The 19,661-nt window shown below is 39.0% G+C and overlaps 1 protein-coding gene across 1 annotated transcript in view; it reads left to right on the top strand.

Moving 5' to 3' along the window:
* OLR1 (oxidized low density lipoprotein receptor 1) overlaps nucleotides 1-19,263 on the top strand; it is a 54,408-nt gene extending 35,145 nt beyond the window's left edge. The window contains exons 3-8 of the mRNA XM_031001059.3: nucleotides 4,858-4,946; nucleotides 7,771-7,872; nucleotides 9,986-10,231; nucleotides 16,002-16,141; nucleotides 16,465-16,580; nucleotides 16,914-19,263. Coding sequence (XP_030856919.1) covers nucleotides 4,858-4,946; nucleotides 7,771-7,872; nucleotides 9,986-10,231; nucleotides 16,002-16,141; nucleotides 16,465-16,580; nucleotides 16,914-17,055 — 835 coding nt within the window. The 3' untranslated portion in view covers nucleotides 17,056-19,263. The remainder of the gene's footprint in view (nucleotides 1-4,857; nucleotides 4,947-7,770; nucleotides 7,873-9,985; nucleotides 10,232-16,001; nucleotides 16,142-16,464; nucleotides 16,581-16,913) is intronic.
* The last annotated feature ends 398 nt before the right edge of the window (nucleotides 19,264-19,661 follow it).

The following is a 19,661-nucleotide window of genomic DNA, read 5'->3' as shown; positions in this document are numbered from 1 at the left end:
TTTCTATCATGAGTGCCCTGTACATAGGGAACCCATCATGAAACTTTCCCTTCTCTTTTTCTTGACAGAAAGACAGTAGAGCACCAAGACCTAAAGCCTAGCCAGGATACCTGGGTTTAAATACTTGGTTTTGTCACTTACGAGCTGTGTGATCTTGGAGCAGGTTATTAGACCTCTATTGACTCATTTTCATTTTATATAAAATGGGGGTAATAGTAGTAATATTTACTTGATAGCCTTATACAGATTAAATAAGTTAATATGTGTAAAATGAATATAACAGTCCTGATATTTTTTTGTATTTGCTAAGATTATTTTGATTTTCACTAAATTTTACCAGTGACCTTTACTTTCAAGATTCTGGATAATTACTGTCCTTTATGCTTCTCTTGTATATTTTTATACCATTCCCTGTCCAGACCACATTTTAGTCTCCTGATATTCTAATTCTTGAATATTTTTCCTTGCTAGCCTGGCCACCTTTTCTCCCAACCACGCCAGCCTTCACCTGCCTAAACAGGTTTGCTGGTTAACATGACTCCCCGCTCGCATTGCACTTTTCTAACACGTAATTGCCATCATCTTTTTGCCCTCCAGCTTCCAAACAGGTCTGAACAAAATAGGTTCTGTTAATGACCTCCTTGTGACTTTCCTTTCTTAGAATTATTACTACCTTTTTTTTTTTTTTCTCACCAGATTAGTCCCTGGAAAAATAAAAGTTTGTTTTTATCCTAATGAATGAGAGTATGCCTTGGGGCAGCTTTAACTCTGAATCCTGTCCCTAACCAAGCCTCCATATAGGGAAAGATGAAAGAAGAAAGATAATTCAGACAAGAAGACTGAACGAAGTACACTTTGGACAGGTACAGAAGGGCAGGTAGCTGGGGTAGAGGGAAATGGTCTCATTACAATCCTATACAATCTTGTGCAGTTCCATTAAGCTTGTGAATCATTAGCTTATGCCCAGGTAGTTAAGGACTTGGAGTGGAACCAGTAGAGGGTGCATGTACATAGAGTTTTACACCTATGCTTCAGGGAATTGTTATACAACTGGTGTAACAAGTGTAGCCAAACAAATTGCTTACTTCTGGTTCCATTGATCATTCTCCTTTTGACCTTGCCTAAGTCAGGTGGCCAACTATGGATTTCTTTCCTCTCTGTGCCTCAATAAAATAGAGGCCAGGACTCTGAGGCATCAACCTCAAACTATAAGTCAGTGGGTAGGGCCACAGCCCTGACTTCAAAAATAAATAATATAGCAGAAGAAGTTTCATCTTTGCAACCCTTGGGAGATCCCTTGGGAAGTGTTTCCATCTGATGAGCCAAGATCACAGCATAGGGATTGAGTGACAGCTTCAAAGGCACTGAAATCAGTAAAAAGATTAGAGTTAAAAAAGTTAAACAAGACAGAAGGATTCAGTTTATCATAGAATGTTTTAGGTTGATATGCTGTGTAACACATCACCACAAATTATGTGAGCAGCAATGTAAAACAATGTACTTTTATTATTTCAAAGTATCTGTGAGTCAGAAGTGTGGGCACAACTTAGTTGGGTCCTCTGCTTGATGTCTCACAAGGCTGCAATCAAGGTGGCTGCTGGGCTGCATTCTCACCATGCATTCTCAGGTGAGCCTGGGAAGATTCACTTGCAAGCTCCCTCAGGCAGAATTTATTTCTCTATGGCTGCAGGATCCATTTAAGCTTGCTTTTAAAAATCCAGACAGGGAGATAAAGATGGAAATAGGAGAGGGAGAGTGACTTTAGCATAATAGTCACTATACCTTACATAAGCGCACGTAGATGATCACATACATTCCAGCACCTCTGCTACACTCCAAGTCATAGGTCTCACTCACACTCAAGGGGAAGGATTACACAAGATCATGAACACCAGGAGGCAGGAGTAATGAGAGCCCTCTAAAATTTTTCAAATCTGTCCAGTTATCTGCCACACAAGGACTGTAGAAACTATCCCACTGATCTTTAAAAACAGGATAAACCCAAACGTCCATCAATGGATAAATAAAATGTAGAATGTGGTTTATACATACAATGGAATATTATACAGACTTTAAAAGGAACAAAATTCTGACACATGCTACCACATTGATAATTGTTGAAGACATAATGCTAAATAAAATAAGTTAGATACAAAAGGACAAATATTGTATGATTCCACCAGTATGAGGTGCCTAAAATAAACCAATTTATAGAAACAAAAAAATGGAACGGTGGTTTCCAAGAAAGGAGAAAGGAATTGGGATTTGTATTAGGTCTGTGCAGAGAAAGAGGATCAATACGCTGTGTACATACATAGAAATAGATTTATTATAAGGAATTGGCTTGTATGATTATAGAGTCTGGTAAGTTAAAATCTGGAGTGTGGGCTGCCAGACTCGGCCAGCGAGTGGAGAACTGGGAGAGTTGATGGCTTAGTTCCAGTCCATAGACAGCTGGAGAATTCTTTCTTATTTGGGGGAAGGTTAGAAGTTTTTTTGTTCTTTAGGCCTTCAACTTTTGGATGAGGCCCACCGACATTATGCAGCGAAATCTACTTTCCTCTGCTGATTAATATGTTAATCTCATTTAAAAGCATCCTGTCTGGGAAACCCATGACCCAGTCAAGAAGACACAGAAGGCCAGCGCGGTGGCTCACGCTTGTAATCCCAGCACTTTGGGAGGCTGAGGCAGGCGGATCACTTGAGGACAGGAGTTCAAGACCAGCCTGGCCAACATGGTGAAACCCTGTCTCTACTGAAAATACAAAACAATTAGCCGGGAGTGGTGGCAGGCACCTATAATCCCAGCTACTCAGGAGGCTGAGGCAGGAGAATTGCTTGAACCCAGGAGGCGGAGGTTGCAGTGAGCCGAGATCACGCCATTGCACTCCACCCTGGGTAACAAGGGCGAAACTCCATCTCAAAAACAAACAAACAAACAAACAAAACACATGAAATTCACCATCACAGGAGTTATTGCTTGGTGGGTATAGAGTTTCAGCTGGGGAAGATGAAAAGTTCTGGAGATGGATGGTGGTGATGGCTGCACAACAATGTAAATGTACTTAATGCCACTGAACAGTACACCTAAAAATGGTTGAAATGGTAAACACTTTATGTTCTATAATATTCATGGCATCCAAAATAACTGAGTCACTGTAGAAATGATAATGTGCCCTTTTCAGTGTGATATCGTTTCAGTATTTTTTAATTCTTTTTTTTTTTTCTTTAAATGGAGTCTCGCTCTCTTGCCCAGGCTGGAGTACAGTGGCACAATCTCAGCTCACTGAAAATGAAAAGCATTTTCATTTTCCACCTCCCGAGTAGCTGGGATTATAGGCTTGCAACCAGGCCCAGCTAACTTTTGTATTTTTAGTGGTGACAGGGTTTCATCATGTTGGCCAGGCTGGTCTCGAACTCCTGACCTCAGTGATCCACCCCCCCCCCCCCCGCCCGCCCTCAGCCTCCCAAAGTGCTGAGATTACAGGCATGAGCCACTGCACCTGGCCAACTTTTTCAATTTGTTCTCAAATACTCTGCACATAATAAAAGGAATATAGGAAACAGGGAGGAGAAGGGAAATGGAATCCTAATTAGGCTGTCAATATTGGTAATTTTTCCTAATAGTTTCCTATATGTTTTATTTATGTATTTATTTTTCCATTCTTCCTTTGTGTATTCTTTTCTTTGCACTTTTTTTTCCTGGAGTAATTTAAAGTAAATGCCAGATATCATATCATTTTGCTTATAAATACTTCCTTCAGAAGACATCTCTAATAGATATATATCTGGTTAGGAGGTTGTCAAGGGAAAATAGAAAAGTATTCTATCAGTAAATACATATAGACATACTTATGGGTCTCTCATGTGAGCGTCTTTGTGACATGAGTCAATCATGGATTTTACTGAAATACATTATTTGATGGGTAATTCAACTGTGCTGAATATTAGTACTATACTAATAATTATTATTTATTGGGTTCTTATTATGCTCCAAGTACAAAGCTTGTCGTTTTTAACCAGCGTGTCATTTGAATTCCTATAGCAACGTGACATTTTTCACAAACCTAGTGTAAAAAAGCTTATTATTTTTACCCAGCATGTCATTTGAATTCCTATAACAATGTTATCAGGTAGACATTATCCCTAATTTCCAGACAAAGACATAGATTCAAAGTATTAAGATTTCCCAAGATTGTAGACTAAAGGAAAGTACTGAAACTAGCTCTTTCTGCTTTCAAAGTGCTCTCTGCTGCTACGTTACACTGGCACTGCATGAACTAGTAGCCCCAGATAAATTCTAAAATCACCCAGGACACACCATTGCTGGAAGTGGGAGCCATATGTGATTCACCCCAAAATTCTTAGATCTATTGCCAGATAAAACAGTGAAAATCAAAAGAGAATATATGTGATTCATAAAAGACACCATATAGAAACAGTCTGCTAATGAAATTAGCAAACAAACATTGGAATCAAATATTTTGGCCCATAATTCTGGCACATTTTTTACAAATGTAGTGTGACTTACTCTCTTTGAATTTCAGTTTCTGTCTCTGAAGAGTGGGTACAATATCTCTCCTCTGATGCTCATGAAAAATAGTTTTCCCTTTCATAAATTACTTAGCGAAATATCCTGAAACACCTTCAGAATCACCACTTTCTCCACCTGCAAGACACATAACTCAAGAATTTGCGTCAGCGAACTTCCCAATATGAAGCAAAGCCTCTCCTTCCTCCTACCAATGATTGAGTCATTCTTCTATTAGATAACAGTAGCTATTTAAATACTTCAGCAGAAGCTCACATATTTTTAGTTTGTTGAAGTTCATGACTGCTTCACTCTCTCATTCTTAGCTTGAATTTGGAAATGACTTTTGATGACCTAAAGATCCAGACTGTGAAGGACCAGCCTGATGAGAAGTCAAATGGAAAAAAAGCTAAAGGTACTAGGGATGGGAAAATGTGTACAGGGAAAGAATCCCAGTGTTAGCCCCAAAATGTAAATTCACCGAAGAATGGGATTAGAAAGCTAAACACCCAAGTATGGGAAAATAGAATTAATACCATTTACTTAAAAGATAAACAAGAAGGCTATAATGATGATGATGATGACAACTTATTTATAACAATTTATACTGAGTATTTACTACAGGTTATTCTATATGTTATTCACTTTCAGAGTATTATTTCTCGGAATCTTCACAATAACATTTTGAGATTGGTACTATTACTATCTCCCTTTTACAGAGAGCTAACTGGGCATCAGGAGGACTAACAACATCATCCAGTTTTATGGAGCTAATAAGTGGTAGAGCTAGGACTGTACCACAAACTCCCATTTATCCAGAATTCTATACATCGGAGGGCTCGGGAACCAAATTTATCTGGTGTATATAACGATAATTTCTGTAAGTGTCCTTCAGGCACTACAAAAACCTGAAGTACCTCATGAATTATGCAGGCAAAGTAAATGATATTCAGTATAGTTTAGCATAAGTTACATTTTGTTGTGTACTACTGCTTTGAAAAGTTGTAAGTTCTGTTTGATCCATACAGTAATTAAATTGCATAGCTATAAATTAATTCATAATCCCAATTCCACAGACAGTCTGGGTAAATTGCCTTTTATTCTGTATCTGTTCTGAGGAAAATGAACAGAATATAAGGAGAGAAAGAGAGACAAGTATTGTCAGAAATTTGGATAAAGAAATTCCAAATTACATTTCCAAAAACAAAACAGAAATTTCTCTCAATAGAGAACATAAGTGTGAGCATGGAGTGATTTAACATTTGAGCTAATGAACTAAATTGCTATAAAAACAGTGCTGATATTTATAGGTAAAACCAGAAGTGAACAATAGTCATTCGTTTCTTTACTCATTCATTATTTGTGTAGTAAATATTGAGGGTCTGAATTTTACAATAATCATGAGATTGATTCTTCTTTCAGAATCTTGGTTAGATCAGGTACCTACTGCAAAGAATCGGATTGGTTTATGATTGGAAAATCACTAGTAGGGGCAGCAGTTGGATTAATGGTCTCTGCCTATCAAGGACACAGGACAAAGAGAATCTATAGAAAAAGGGAACACGTACCTTCCTTCACAGGGTCCTGTGATTTTCTTTTTCCTCTAAAAATTTAGTTTTTCATTATTTAAGAGTGATGAGGCCAGGCGCGGTGGCTCACGCCTGTAATCCCAGCACTTTGGGAGGCTGAGGTGGGCGGATCATGAGGTCAGGAGTTCGAGACCAGCATGGTGAAACCTCATCTGTACTAAAAATACAAAATTTAACCTGCTGTGGTGGTGCACGGCTGCAATCCCAGCTACTCAGGAGGCCGAGGCAGGAGAATCACTCGAACCCAGGAGGCGGAGGTTGCAGTGACCTGAGATGGCGCCATGGCACTCCAGCCTGGGCGAAGAGCAAGGCTCCCCCTCAAAAAAAAAAAAAGAGCACGATGAGGGTATCTGATGCCCTACAATGTGGAATGAACAGTGACCACAGAGTTGAAAGATTTACATAGAGGTATTTGCCCCTGAGGCTAGAATTAGGCAATTATTTGCAAGAGACACAGCTATCTTCTACAACTTCTCTGCTAGCTTGCCACACACACTCTAGAAGCCAGTTTAAGTACTGAATCAGAAGATGAACCATATTTATCCCTGTCAAGTTTCTATCTTCTTTTTATCATTTGTGGAGTCTAACACACTACCTTTGACATATGAAAACTTTGAATATATCTGACCACTGCTTGACTGGATCATTATACATTCACACTGGAAATTGTATTATTATAATATTTCAAGTCATGTAGCTACTGACAATTAGACTAAAGACTTATTTTTGGGTTTTAGCATCTGTGTGATCTTAAGCAAGTCACTAAACCTTTCAGTCTCCTTATTTGCATACAGAGGATAATGATAGGAGTACCTTATTTGTTTATCTCACAAGGTGAGGAAACCAAATACATTGTATGGGATGTTTTCCTACACAACCAGTAATATCTGTGATTTTTTTTTTAGTGGTGGAACACATAATTGGATATTCATACACCTGTGAGCTATGTGATTTTTTTTCAAAATGGTGAATATTTCTCTTGTAAAATCAAGCCTACACTTGGTGTGAGTGTAGGATATGCTGTTAACATAAGCTAAATTAATATCAAGGTTTCATCCCTACTTTTCTTTGATTAATAACCCCAGTTCCAGGTTGTAATTTTGGTGGACTCATAATTGAATAGCATAAAATTTTTCAGAAAGTTATTTGAGGTAATCTCAGTTGATTAACTGAAGAAAGCTTGTTTGCTTGATGTCTGACATTTATGTTACTTGTGTGTGCACATGTGTACACGTGGTCTATATTAAAAACTTCAGGCTCTCTGCACTGTGGATGAATTTGATCCAACCAAGCTGGACTGTGAGTTTCTTGAGGAGTAATTGTGGGGAAAGTAGATAAAGTATAAGCTTTAGAATCATATATTTAGATTCAAATATCTGGTATCGAATCCTGGCTCTGAATTTACTGGCTGTGTGACCATGGGTAAATTACTTAAATTCCTTAACTCTCCCTGTTTTCCATTCCTAAATGTGTATGATGAATTATTTGCAGAGCCATTTGGAGGACTAGTGGTATGGAATGCAAACTATTTATGTCTATTTACTAAAACATAAACAGAGTAAATCACCAAGTACAGACAGGCTCCAAGGAATGGTTTGCTTACTTGTTCACTCTTTTTTGTCTTTCTGATTCTATCCTCTGTCACTCTAGGTCTTCAGTTTCTTTACTCTCCATGGTGGTGCCTGGCGGCTGCGACTCTAGGGGTCCTTTGCCTGGGATTAGTAGTGACCATTATGGTGCTGGGCATGCAACGTAAGTGCTAAAATAAGGAACTGATGTTTATTGGGGCAGGGGTGTTGGAAATGAGGTTAATAAATATGGTTTATAAGTTTCTTTCATAACAACTACAAACAGCCTTGATATAGATTCATTTTAGGCAAAATGTTTTTAAGAGTGACCATGAAAATAAATGGGTATATTGTTCATCTTCAAATGGATAGAGCCATGAAATAAAAATTACAATTGGTAGGCATTTTTTTGTTTGTTTGTTTTGTTTTGTTTCTTTTGTTTTCATAACTTCATGGATAGGCCGGGTGCGGTGGCTCACACCTGTAATCCCAGCACTTCGGGAGGCCAAGGTGTGTGGACCACCTGAGGTCAGGAATTCAAGACCAGCCTGGCCAACATGGTGAAACCCCATCTCTACTAAAAATACAAAAAGTAGCCGGGTGTGGTGGCACATGCTTGTAATCCCAGCTACTCAGGAGGCTGAGGTAGGAGAATAGCTTGAACCGGGGAGGTGGAAATTGCAGTGAGCTGAGATTGCACCATTGCACTCCAGCCTGGGCAACAGAGCGAGACTCCATTTCAAAACAAACAAACAAACAAAAAACCAACCTCATGGATAGAGCCTATTTAAATTCTAGAATGATGGAGAAGATAATAACTTAAAGTTACTAATATCCAAGATCATCTGAGAGGCCCAAAAGTAAAAGAAATTTTATTTAGCTTGCTGAGTTTTGATAGAGATAATTAAATACCATTTTAATGTTAAGAACCAGAAACACAATCTTAATAAATAAAACATTTAAAATAAAATATATTTCACATTTATAATAAGAGCATTTAGAAAAGAGAAGATATTGAGGGAAAAAAAGAAGTGAAAAGACGGCCCAGAGTGGCCAAGAAGGAAAGAAAATGGTGCCCAACGTTCACCTGAACTGCCTGTGAATTTAGGTTGTAGAACTGAGTTATTTAGGCTACCCAGGATCCAGGTTATTATGGCCATTGAAGTGCTATTTGCTTCCTAACTGTTGTTCAAGCTCACAAACTATTTTATTTTAAATTTGTAAATACTTAGGGCCTTTCCTAGTGACCAGGAGAAGTGCCCTTGACTTAGTGGTGGTGACCAGAAAAATCTTCTGAGCCTTTGATCATCTTATAACAGGATCAAAGCTGCCTTCAAACCAAGCGGTCTGCTTTGTATTGCACCATCAAAATTCAGGAACTGAGACATTTGACCCTTAACATGTTATTGCCTGCTTGATTTCACAACCTTCACTTTATCTTCACCCTTCCTAAAATGTACTGTGGCCAAGGGGGGAAAAAAAAGAAAGGAAAAAATTCTTGGAGACTCTTGTGACACAGTGTGCGTGGCTGTCTCAAAAAAAGGGTGTATGTCACAGTTCTTAAAATTAGGAAGTCTGGAAGAGTAGACAGAATGGGAGGAGATACAGCAGAGGAATTGAGACATAAATAGAGTAAATCACTAATGACAATTCCTACTAATAGTCACTGAGTCTGGTGGGTGTCTATTTCAGGTTTTCCTTATTTTATTTATTCTAATGCTGTACTGGTTATCTTGTGATTACTTTTCATTTGTAACTCAATAAAAAAAAATCTTGGGTTTTTTTTTTGTTGTTGTTGTTGTTTTTTATTTTTTTTGAGACAGTCTCCCTCTGTCGCCAGGCTGGAGTGCAGTGGCACTGTGATTCCCCTGCCTCAGCCTCCTGAGTAGTCGGGACTACAGGCGCGTGCCACCACCCTCAGCTAACTTCTTTGGTATTTTTAGTAGAGATGGGGTTTCACCATGTTGGCCAGGATGGTCTCTATCTCTTGACCTCATGATCTGCCTGCCTCGGCCTCCCAAAGTGCTGGGATTACAGACCTGAGCCACCGTGCCTAGCCAAAATCTTGGTAATTTTTAAAAAAATTACAAGTGTTTGCAATGTTCCTGACATTAAACAAAATACTGCAGGAGTATTCAAGAACCTCCAAATCTGTAACTTCTGAGTAAATCTGGGTCATTTTTCAGCAGCTTATCGATTGTCAAAATAGATTTAATTCTGTTTTGATTTCCTCAAAAAGTCCCTGGAGGGATTTTTATTTGGATTAGAACTAGAGTCTTAACGCAACTGTGATTCAGTATCCCAGGTGTCTGACCTCCTAACACAAGAGCAAGCAAACCTAACTCACCAGAAAAAGAAACTGGAGGGACAGATCTCAGCCCGGCAACAAGCAGAAGAAGCTTCACAGGAGTCACAAAACGAACTCAAGGAAATGATAGAAACCCTTGCTCGGAAGCTGAATGAGAAATCCAAAGAGCAAATGGAACTTCACCACCAGAATCTGAATCTCCAAGAAACACTGAAGAGAGTAGCAAATTGTTCAGGTATTGGGAGAAGGGTGGGTAAGGAGACATAGTGGAAGCTTTCTGTCCAATCATAACTATTTTTTGGAAACAATTCTGGGCTCAAAATTGGTCTATTGTTATGCATATCATTATTCATTCATAATGTTCTATACAAGAAGTTCTCAATTTCTTTTTCTTTTTCTTTCTTTTTCTTTTTTTTTTAGATGGAGTTTCGCTCCTTTGCCCAGGCTGGAGTGAAGTGGTGTGGTCTCTGCTCACTGCAACCTCCACCCCCTGGGTTCAAGTGATTCTCTTGCCTCAGCCTCCCAAGTAGTTGGGACTACAGGCTCCCATCATCACGCCCAGCTAATTTTTGTATTTTCAGTAGAGACAGGGTTTCACCATGTTGGCTAGGCTGGTCGCGAACTCCTGACCTCAGGTGATCCACCCATCTCGGCCTCCCAAAGTGCTAGGATTGCAGGCATGAGCCACCGCTCTCGGTCAATTTTTTATTTATTTTATTTTATTTTATTATTATTTTTTAATTTTAGACGGAGTCTTGCTCTGTCACCCAAGCTGGAAAGCAGTGGTGTGATCTCAGTTCACTAAGCTTCTGCCTCTTGGGTTCAAGCAATTCTCCTGCCTCAGCCTCCCAAAGTGCTTGGGATTACAAACATGAGCCACCATGCCCAACTAATTTTTGTACTTTTAGTAGAGACAGGGTTTTGCCATATTGAACAGGCTGGTCTCAAACTCCTCACCTCAAGTGATCCGCCTGCCTCAGCCTCCCAAAGTGCTGGGATTACAGGTGTGAGCCACCGCACCTGGCAAGAAGTTCTTAATTTTTTATCAGAACCACCCTATGCTATGTCAAATCCTTGAAAAATCTGATTTAATTGAGCATACCTTTTGGTGGATTTAAGTTTTCCTTCTTTATAAGAGCCTCTTCTTTTTAAAATTTTAGTTCTGAGATTTTTCTTTCTTTTTTTTTTTTATTTTTTGAGACAGTCTCGCTGTGTCACACCCAGGCTGGAATGCAGTGGTGTGATCTCAGCTCACTGCAACCTCCACCTCCCGGGTTCAAGTGATTCTCTTGCCTCAGCCTCCCTAGTAGCAGTTTTGACATTTTTCTTGAAGAATTCTGCCACCCCCACCCCGTTCCATAGATCCTTATCTCTTTCCATTCCAATGCATTTTAATCACTGTATTTCTTTTTCTAAGGGGTCTTTTTGTCCTTGCAACTGTCTACCCCTAACTCTACATTAGCTCACTCTATGGCATTATTTCTTAAAGTGTACTACATCAACTTATTTTATTTGATTTCAATTTTTGGAGATGGAGTCTCGCTCTGTCGCCCAGGCTGGAATGCAGTGGCCTGATCTCGGCTCACTGCCACCTCCGCCTCCAGGGTTGAAGCAATTCTCATGTCTCAGACTCCCAAGTAGCTGGGATTACAGGCACCCACCACCACGCCCGGCTAATTTTTTTTTTTTTTTTTTGAGAGGGAGTCTCGCTCTGTCCCCCAGGCTGGAGGGCAGTGGCACATTCTCGGCTCACTGCAACTTCCGCCTCCCGGGTTCAAGGGATTCACCTGCCTCAGCCTCCCGAATAGTTGGGATTAGAGGCACCCACCACCACACCTGGCTAATTTTTGTATTTTTAGTAGAGATGGTGTTTCACCAAGTTGGCCAGGCTGGTTTTGAACTCCTGACCTCGGGTGATCCACCCGCCTCGGCCTCCCAAAGTGCTGGAATTACAGGTGTGAGCCACTGTGCCGGGCCCATCAATTTAAATAGAGCCAATGGAGGTAGACTGGCTTGCAAGCCTTACGCAGATACTTCAGATTAGAGAAAAATATGAGGAGTCCAAGAAGTCTATTTATATAAGAAGAAATGAGTTAATTTTAGCCGTCTAAAGGGACTCAGAATCCAGAGGCAGGCAGAAATAGTAGCATCTATAAGAAGACTATGATGTGAACTCTGATATTGTTACAGAAGCTACTGTGTTATTTGGTCTTTCTGCAGTATGTCATTAAATCAGGTATATGGTTTTAGGCATAGGGAGAGTTAAAAGGTGTGAGAGAGAGTCATTCAGAGGTACTCTGTTTCCTTGGAGGTGCATAAATTAGTGCCCTATTGTCAGGATTAGTGAACAACTTCCTCTAATAAACAGAGATCTCTCTAGCTTCTTGCTTGCACAATTTACTTAATCTCAACCACATAATTTATTTGAATAAAGAGCATATAATAATAGTTCACAGATACCCAAGCTTTTCCTTGATAGGTGGAACACTGAGACCCGGATAAAGTGAAATGATAATAAAAAGTAATTTTGTGTAATGTTTTGCAGTTTGTAAATCCCTTCACTATTTAGAGGTCATTTACATTTTCAAAATTAGCAGAAATTGTTAAACAAAATAATTTTTAGCAAGTGTCAAATATTTTTAATCTCTTTAGGAAATGAATATACCACCTTCAAGAAGGCTTAAAGGGAGAAAGTTTATCTATTAAGGATAGGAATGTTTATAAAAGCGGACATAACCACATACTAACCAATGGTTTATATCACAGGCAAGGCCATAAGAGAATTTTGTCTTTATCAGTTGTATGGGATTAAATCTACATCAGGACCATTCAGAACTATCTCCCAGAGATGCCCTGGATGAACAACTAATAAAAAACAATAAGTGATATGTCTGATGCTGGCAGATATACCAAGTAACATGTTCCATTCCTTGACAGTGTCAGATAAAGGCTAATTAGTAGAGATACCAAATAAAGTTTTGCCTTTCATCAAAGAGCATTTTTTTTTGTTTTTTGAGACAGAGTCTCGCTCTGTCACCCAGGCTAGAGTGCAGTGGTGCGATCTAGGCTCACTGCAACCTCCGCCTCCCGGAGTCAAGCAATTCTCCTGCCTCAGCCTCCTGAGTAGCTGGGATTACAGGCGCCCGCCACCACGCCCAGCTAATTTTTGTATTTTTAGTAGAGACGGGGTTTCACCATGTTGGTCAGGCTGATCTCGAACCCCTGACCTCGTGATCCACCCACCTCGGCCTCCTAAAGTGCTGGGATTACAGGTGTGAGCCACCACGCCCGGCCCACCAAAGAGTTTTGAGAAGTCTTTAAAAAGTAATACTAAAATACCACAAACAGAAAAAAAAAAAAAGCCAGGTTTTTCCAGTTTGAGGCAAGTTTTATCTTTTTTACTAAAAAGTCTGCGGTCTTCAATGTATATATGAGGAGGGAGAGATGCTGAGAGGTTCTTATATGTTTGCTTTAGGCCGACGAGCTAGTGAGATGCAGGGCCTTTGCAGGAATAGACTTCACATTTAGCAATGGAATTTGTGGTGATTCTCAAACTTTACTGTATGTAAATAGATTGTTAAAAGTGGCAGATTGCAGATTTACCTCAAGATTCTGTATCAAAATGTCTCGAGAGCGGCACCAAGAAACACTTCCTCAAATGGTTGTAACTTAGAAGTTTGAAAGGTAGTATGTTATAGTGGTGAAACACCCAGACTCTAGAGTTACATTATCTAGGTCCAGATTCTCCTCTATTTGTCAAACGAGGAAAATGACTGGAACCTATCTCACAGAGATACTGTGAGGATTAAATGAGTTAATATCTGTACAGTACTTCCAATAGCTTCTGGCACATAGTGAGTGATATTTGTGTTTGTTAAATTATATAAAAAATAAACATAGTAAGTGATATTTGTATTTGTTATATAATTTAACAAACACAAATATCACTTACTCTGTTTATTTTTGTGTACACACACACACACACAAAGAAATACAGTAAGTTTAAATACTACATTTTGTAATGTGTCCTTCTTACTTTGTCATAACTGGGAAAACTTGCCCAGACTGTCTTTTTAGTCCACAAAAACTTATATACATCTAAATATATTTTTTGAGACAGAGTCTTGCTCTGTCACCCAGGTTAGAGTGCAGTGGCATGATCTCAGCTCACTGCAACCTCCACCTCCTAGGTTCAAGTGATCCTTCCACCTCAGTCTCCTAAGTAGCTGAGACTACAGGCGCACACCACCACGCCCAGTGAATTTTTGTGTTTTTTGTAGAAATGGGGTTTCGCCATGTTGCACAGGCTGGTCTGGAACTCCTGGCCTCAAGCGATCCACCCACCTCAGCCTCCCAAAGTGGTGGGATTATAGGCATGAGCCACCACCCCCAGCCAAAAACGTACATATATTTATATTTACATAATATGATGGGGTTAGGCAAACTAAGAAGTAAGAAGCTTGCATTGACTGCTTTCAACTTGGTCTCTTTTTCTTTTTACAAGCATCAGTTTGGTGAAAAATCAACTTAGTGTTTTGTATGCTCTTTCTCATTCACTTTTTTCTTTTTGTTTTTCAGTCCCTCCTATTTTCTCCTCTCTGATAAAGCCTACTCTTATACATTTATTTAGTGGTTTTATGCCACAGTGAGAATGAAATTAAAATGCTGCCTTTCTCAAAGATTTTAATTTTTCACCTTTTGGTCGTAGTGTAGACCAGAGTACTTTGTTTCCCCTTAAGGAGATGGGAGAGATGATGATGATGATGGTGATGATAGTGATGATTTGAGGGTTCCTGAAAGCATCCATAAACATGTAGACATTGGTATATTTTGCCCATTGTCTAAGTCCTGTTTTTGGTTTGGTGGACTCCCTGTGAATTTTGCTACTGAAAATCTCCTTATTTTCTAAAATCTTGTTTAAATTGAGATCCTCGCTTTATATTAATATACTATTTTCCCTAGAACAACTCTGTACAAAAGAAATATAGTATGTATTTTATATATACATATATCATTAAAATTTCTAGTAACCACATAAAAATGAAAAAGAAGCAGATAAAATTAATTTTAGAAACACATTTTATTTAACGCAAGATATTTGAAATATTATTTCAATACTAATCAGTATAAAAATTTTTAATGGACTATTTTACATTCTTTTTTTTTTTTCAAATTAAGTTTTCAAAATCTTTTGTGTGTTTTACACTTATAGTACATCTTAATGCAAACTAGCTGGGTGTGGTGGGTCATGCCTGTAACTCCAGCACTTTGGGAGGCTGAGGCAGGAGGATTGCTTGAGGCCAGGAGTTCAAGACCAGCCTGGACAACATAGCGAGACCCTGTTTCAATTAAAATAATTTGTTTTAAGAAATGCAAACTAGCTATATTTCTAGTACTCAAGAATCACATATGGCTACTGTATTAGACAACACATGTCTGAAAGCAAGACACATAGTATTTAAGCCCAGATTCATTATTCAAAGATATGAAATTTTAAAATGCATAGCATTACTTTTTAAAAATAGCAGAATGGCTACTAAATATCTGTTCTCCCAACCCTCACTTTCTTTATTTCCAACACAACTTTAAAAAATAGATCAGTTTCTAAAATTACATGCTAGCTTAACTTGCTTTTCATCAGGGGAAGTGAAAATGCTAAATGAGAAGTACATTTAGGTTGCTGAAATCAGTATGCTTTCTTTCTTTTTTTTTTTCCCAAAAAATAAAGAAATAAGGACTCTGAGTCTATTTAGGTATTTGCAGAACCTGGGTAAAATTTTACTTAAGAAGTAGTGTGGGCAGGGCGCGGTGTCTCATGACTATAATCCCACTACTTTGGGAGGCTTGGCCTACATGGTGAAACCCCATCTCTACTAAAAATACAAAAACAAAAACAAAAATAAATAGTATGCACGTGAGAGAACTAAGGGGATCATTGATTTAAGAACTGCAGTACTGCTTTTACACAAACATAACTGACTGATGAGATATACTACCCTTCCCAGCTCCTTGTCCGCAAGACTGGATCTGGCATGGAGAAAACTGTTACCTATTTTCCTCGGGCTCATTTAACTGGGAAAAGAGCCAAGAGAAGTGCTTGTCTTTGGATGCCAAGTTGCTGAAAATTAATAGCACAGCTGATCTGGTGAGTGTTCATGGATATTTGTTGGGCTGGAGTATTGGTTGATAGGGAAATTAATCTGGTTTAAACTGTCACTGGAGGAATTCTTGTTTGAGAGCCAGAATATCTGTTATTTTAGCTTAATCTGATCACCAATTTTGTGTATGACCTTGGACGGACAGGCTCTGTAGTATTTCTAGCCTTCAGTAAGTGTTTCCGTAAAACAGTCAAGGGGATGTCAAAGATACCTTTTGGTTCTTTAGTTTCGTGGATCTAACACTAACTGACTTTCAGATTCTAAAACCACCATGTGGATTCCACAAACTCAGAAACATTACTCCCCACAGGACTTCATCCAGCAAGCAATTTCCTATTCCAGTTTTCCATTCTGGATGGGGCTGTCTCGGAGGAACCCCAGCTACCCATGGCTCTGGGAGGACGGTTCTCCTTTGATGCCCCACTTGTAAGTTTCCCATTCTTTTTGATGCCTCTCTTGTCAGTTTCCTATTCTTTGCTGAACCTGCTAGTGAAGTCACTGCCTGCATCCCACCAATGTCCTCTTCTTGCCAGACAGAAGCTTGGGGGAATTTCTCAAAGTCTCCTTCCTTACCTCTTTCACAAAAAGATTTACTCATTAACCATTCAGACATTTTCTTGAGTTTTCCTTCCCACATTTATTACTGATTGGAGGCTTTAAGACAAAAAGTTTCAAAAGCTAAGTTTCTGAAACAAGGTGGCAGTAAACCTAAGTTTTTTTGTTTGTTTGTTTGTTTGTTTTGTTTTTTCCTGCCTGCAGATTTAGAGTCCGAGGTGCTGTTTCCCAGACATACCCTTCAGGTACCTGTGCATATATACAACGAGGAGCTGTTTATGCGGAAAACTGCATTTTAGCTGCCTTCAGTATATGTCAGAAGAAGGCAAACCTAAGAGCACAGTGAATTTGAAGGCTCTGGAAGAAAAGAAAAAAGTCTTTGAGTTTTATTCTGGAATTTAAGCTATTCTTTGTCACTTGGGTGCCAAACATGAGAGCCCAGAAAACTGTCATTTAGCTGGCTGCAGAACTCCTTTGCAGAAACTGGGGTTCCAGGTGCCTGGCACCTTTATGTCAAAACATTTTTGATTCTAGCTATCTGTATTATTTCACCTAGCTTGTCCCAAGCTTCCCTGCCAGCCTGAAGTCCATTTTCCCCTTTTTATTTTAAAATTTGACTCCTCTTCAAGCTTGAACACCCTCCGAACTCAGTCTTCTTTACCTCATTATCACCTTCCCCTCACACTCGTAAAATTGCATAAAAGACAGAACATGGAGAACTTGCTCAAGTGCAGGCAGAGAGCAAAAAGGGGAAATATGTCTGGGAAAAAGTGCACATAAAGAAACAAAGGACAGAGGCCATTCCGAAATCAAGAAACTCATGTTCTTAACTTTAAAAAAGATATCAATCCTTGGTTTTTAAACTGTGGTCCATCTCCAGACTCTACCACTTACAGACAGACACACACACACACACACACACACACACATTTTGGGACAAGTGGGGAGCCCAAGAAAGTAATTAGTAAGTGAGTGGTCTTTTCTGTAAGTGGTCTTTTCTGTAAGCTAATCCACAACCTGTTAACCACTTCCTGAATCAGTTATTATTTCTTTATTTTCTTTCTACCAGAGAACAGATTAATAGCTTTAACCCTTCACAACAGTTCTTGTTAGAATCATGGGATGTGTGGCCCAGAGGTAAGAATAGAATTTCTTTCCATAAAGAACATACCTTTTGTAGATGAACTCTTCTCAACTCTGTTTTGCTATGCTATAATTCCGAAACATACAAGACAAAAAAAATGAAGACACTCAATCTAGAACAAACTGAGCCAGGTATGCAAATATCGCTGAATAGAAACAGATGGAATTAGAAATATATCTTCTATTTTTAGGCTTCTATTTCCTTTCCACCCACTCTTCACAGGCTATTCTACTTTAAAGGAAGCCTTTTTATTATGCTGCACATAATCTAGCAGGAATCTTTTTTTTTTTTTTTAAGAGCTGTGTCATCCTTATGTAGGCAAGAGATGTCTGCTTTTGTTAAAAGCGTTATTGAGATATAATTAACATAAAATAAACTGAACATATTTAAAGTGTACTATTCGATAAGTTTTCACACCTTGTGGAGAACATGCATACTACAATTAAGAGAGTGAACATATCCATCATCCCTGAAAGTGTCACAATGCTCCTCCTGATGACTCCTCCCCAGAAAACCACCAATCGGCTTTCATTTTGCATTTTGTAGAGTTTTATGTGAATGGAATCATATAGTATGTCTTTTTTTTTTGTCTGGCTTCTTTCACTTTGCATAATTATTTTGAGATTCATATGTCTCCATTTTGATGCTCGTATAAATTCATTCTTTTAAATCTTGAATATTCCCTTGTATGGATATACCACAATTCGTTTACCCATTTACTTGTTGATGACATTTGGGTTGTTTTAGTTTTGGGATACTACAAATAAAGCTGCTGTGAACATTTGTGTACAAGTCTGTATGAACATAGGATTTCTTTTCTCTTGGTTAAATACTTAGGAGTATAATGTCTGGATCACACAGTAGGTGTATGATTAACTATTTAGGAAACTGACAAACTCTTTTCCAAAGTTGTACCATTTTTCATTCCTACCAGCAGTGTATGAGTGCTCCAGTTCCACCTCATCCATGCCAGAATTTCATACGGTTCGTCTTATAGTTTTAATGATTCTAGTAGATATCGAACGGTATATCCTCACAGTTTTAATCTGTGTATCCTACAAATTTCTGTTTGTTGGTTTGTTTTTGAGACGGAGTTTCGCTCTTGTTGCTCAGGCTGGAGTTCAGTGGCACAGTCTCAGCTCACTGCAACCTCCGCCTCCTGGGTTCAAGCGATTCTCCTGCCTCAGCCTCCCAAGTAGCTGGGATTACCGGCGCCCGCTACCACTTCCAGCTAATTTTTGTATTTTTAGCAGAGACGGGGTTTCACCGTGTCGGCCAGACTGTTCTCAAACTCCTGACCTCAGGTGATCCACCCACCTCAGCCTCTGAAAGTGCTGGGATTACAGGCGTGAGCCACCGCCCCAGGCAAATTTTTATAAGCTTATTTACCATCTGTATTAGGTAACTTTGATAAAGTAACTGTACAAATCTTTTGAGAATTTTTACTTGGTTTATTTTTCTTACTGTTGAGTTTGAGAACTTTATATATTTGGGATAAAAACCTTTTATCAGATATGCATCTTGAAATGTTTTTCTTGTCTTTTCTTGTCTTGTCTTTTTTTTTTTTTTTTTTTTTTTGAGACGGAGTCTCACTCTGTTGCCCAGGCTGGAGTAGTGCAATCCCAGCTTACTGCAACTTCCGCCTCCCAGGTTCAAGTGATTCTCCTGCCTCAGCCTCCCAAGTAGCTGGGATTACAGGTGCCCACCACCATGCCTGGCTAATTTTTTGTATTTTTAGTAGAGATGGGGTTTCACCATGTTGGCCAGGCTGGTTTTGAACTCCTGACCTCAAGTGATCTGCCTGCCTT

The sequence above is a fragment of the Gorilla gorilla genome, chromosome 10 (assembly GCF_029281585.2).
Source record: "Gorilla gorilla gorilla isolate KB3781 chromosome 10, NHGRI_mGorGor1-v2.1_pri, whole genome shotgun sequence".
NCBI classification, from domain to species: Eukaryota; Metazoa; Chordata; class Mammalia; order Primates; family Hominidae; genus Gorilla; species Gorilla gorilla.
The sequence above is the reverse complement of the archived record's forward strand: the minus strand, read 5'-3'. Positions and strand labels throughout refer to the sequence as shown.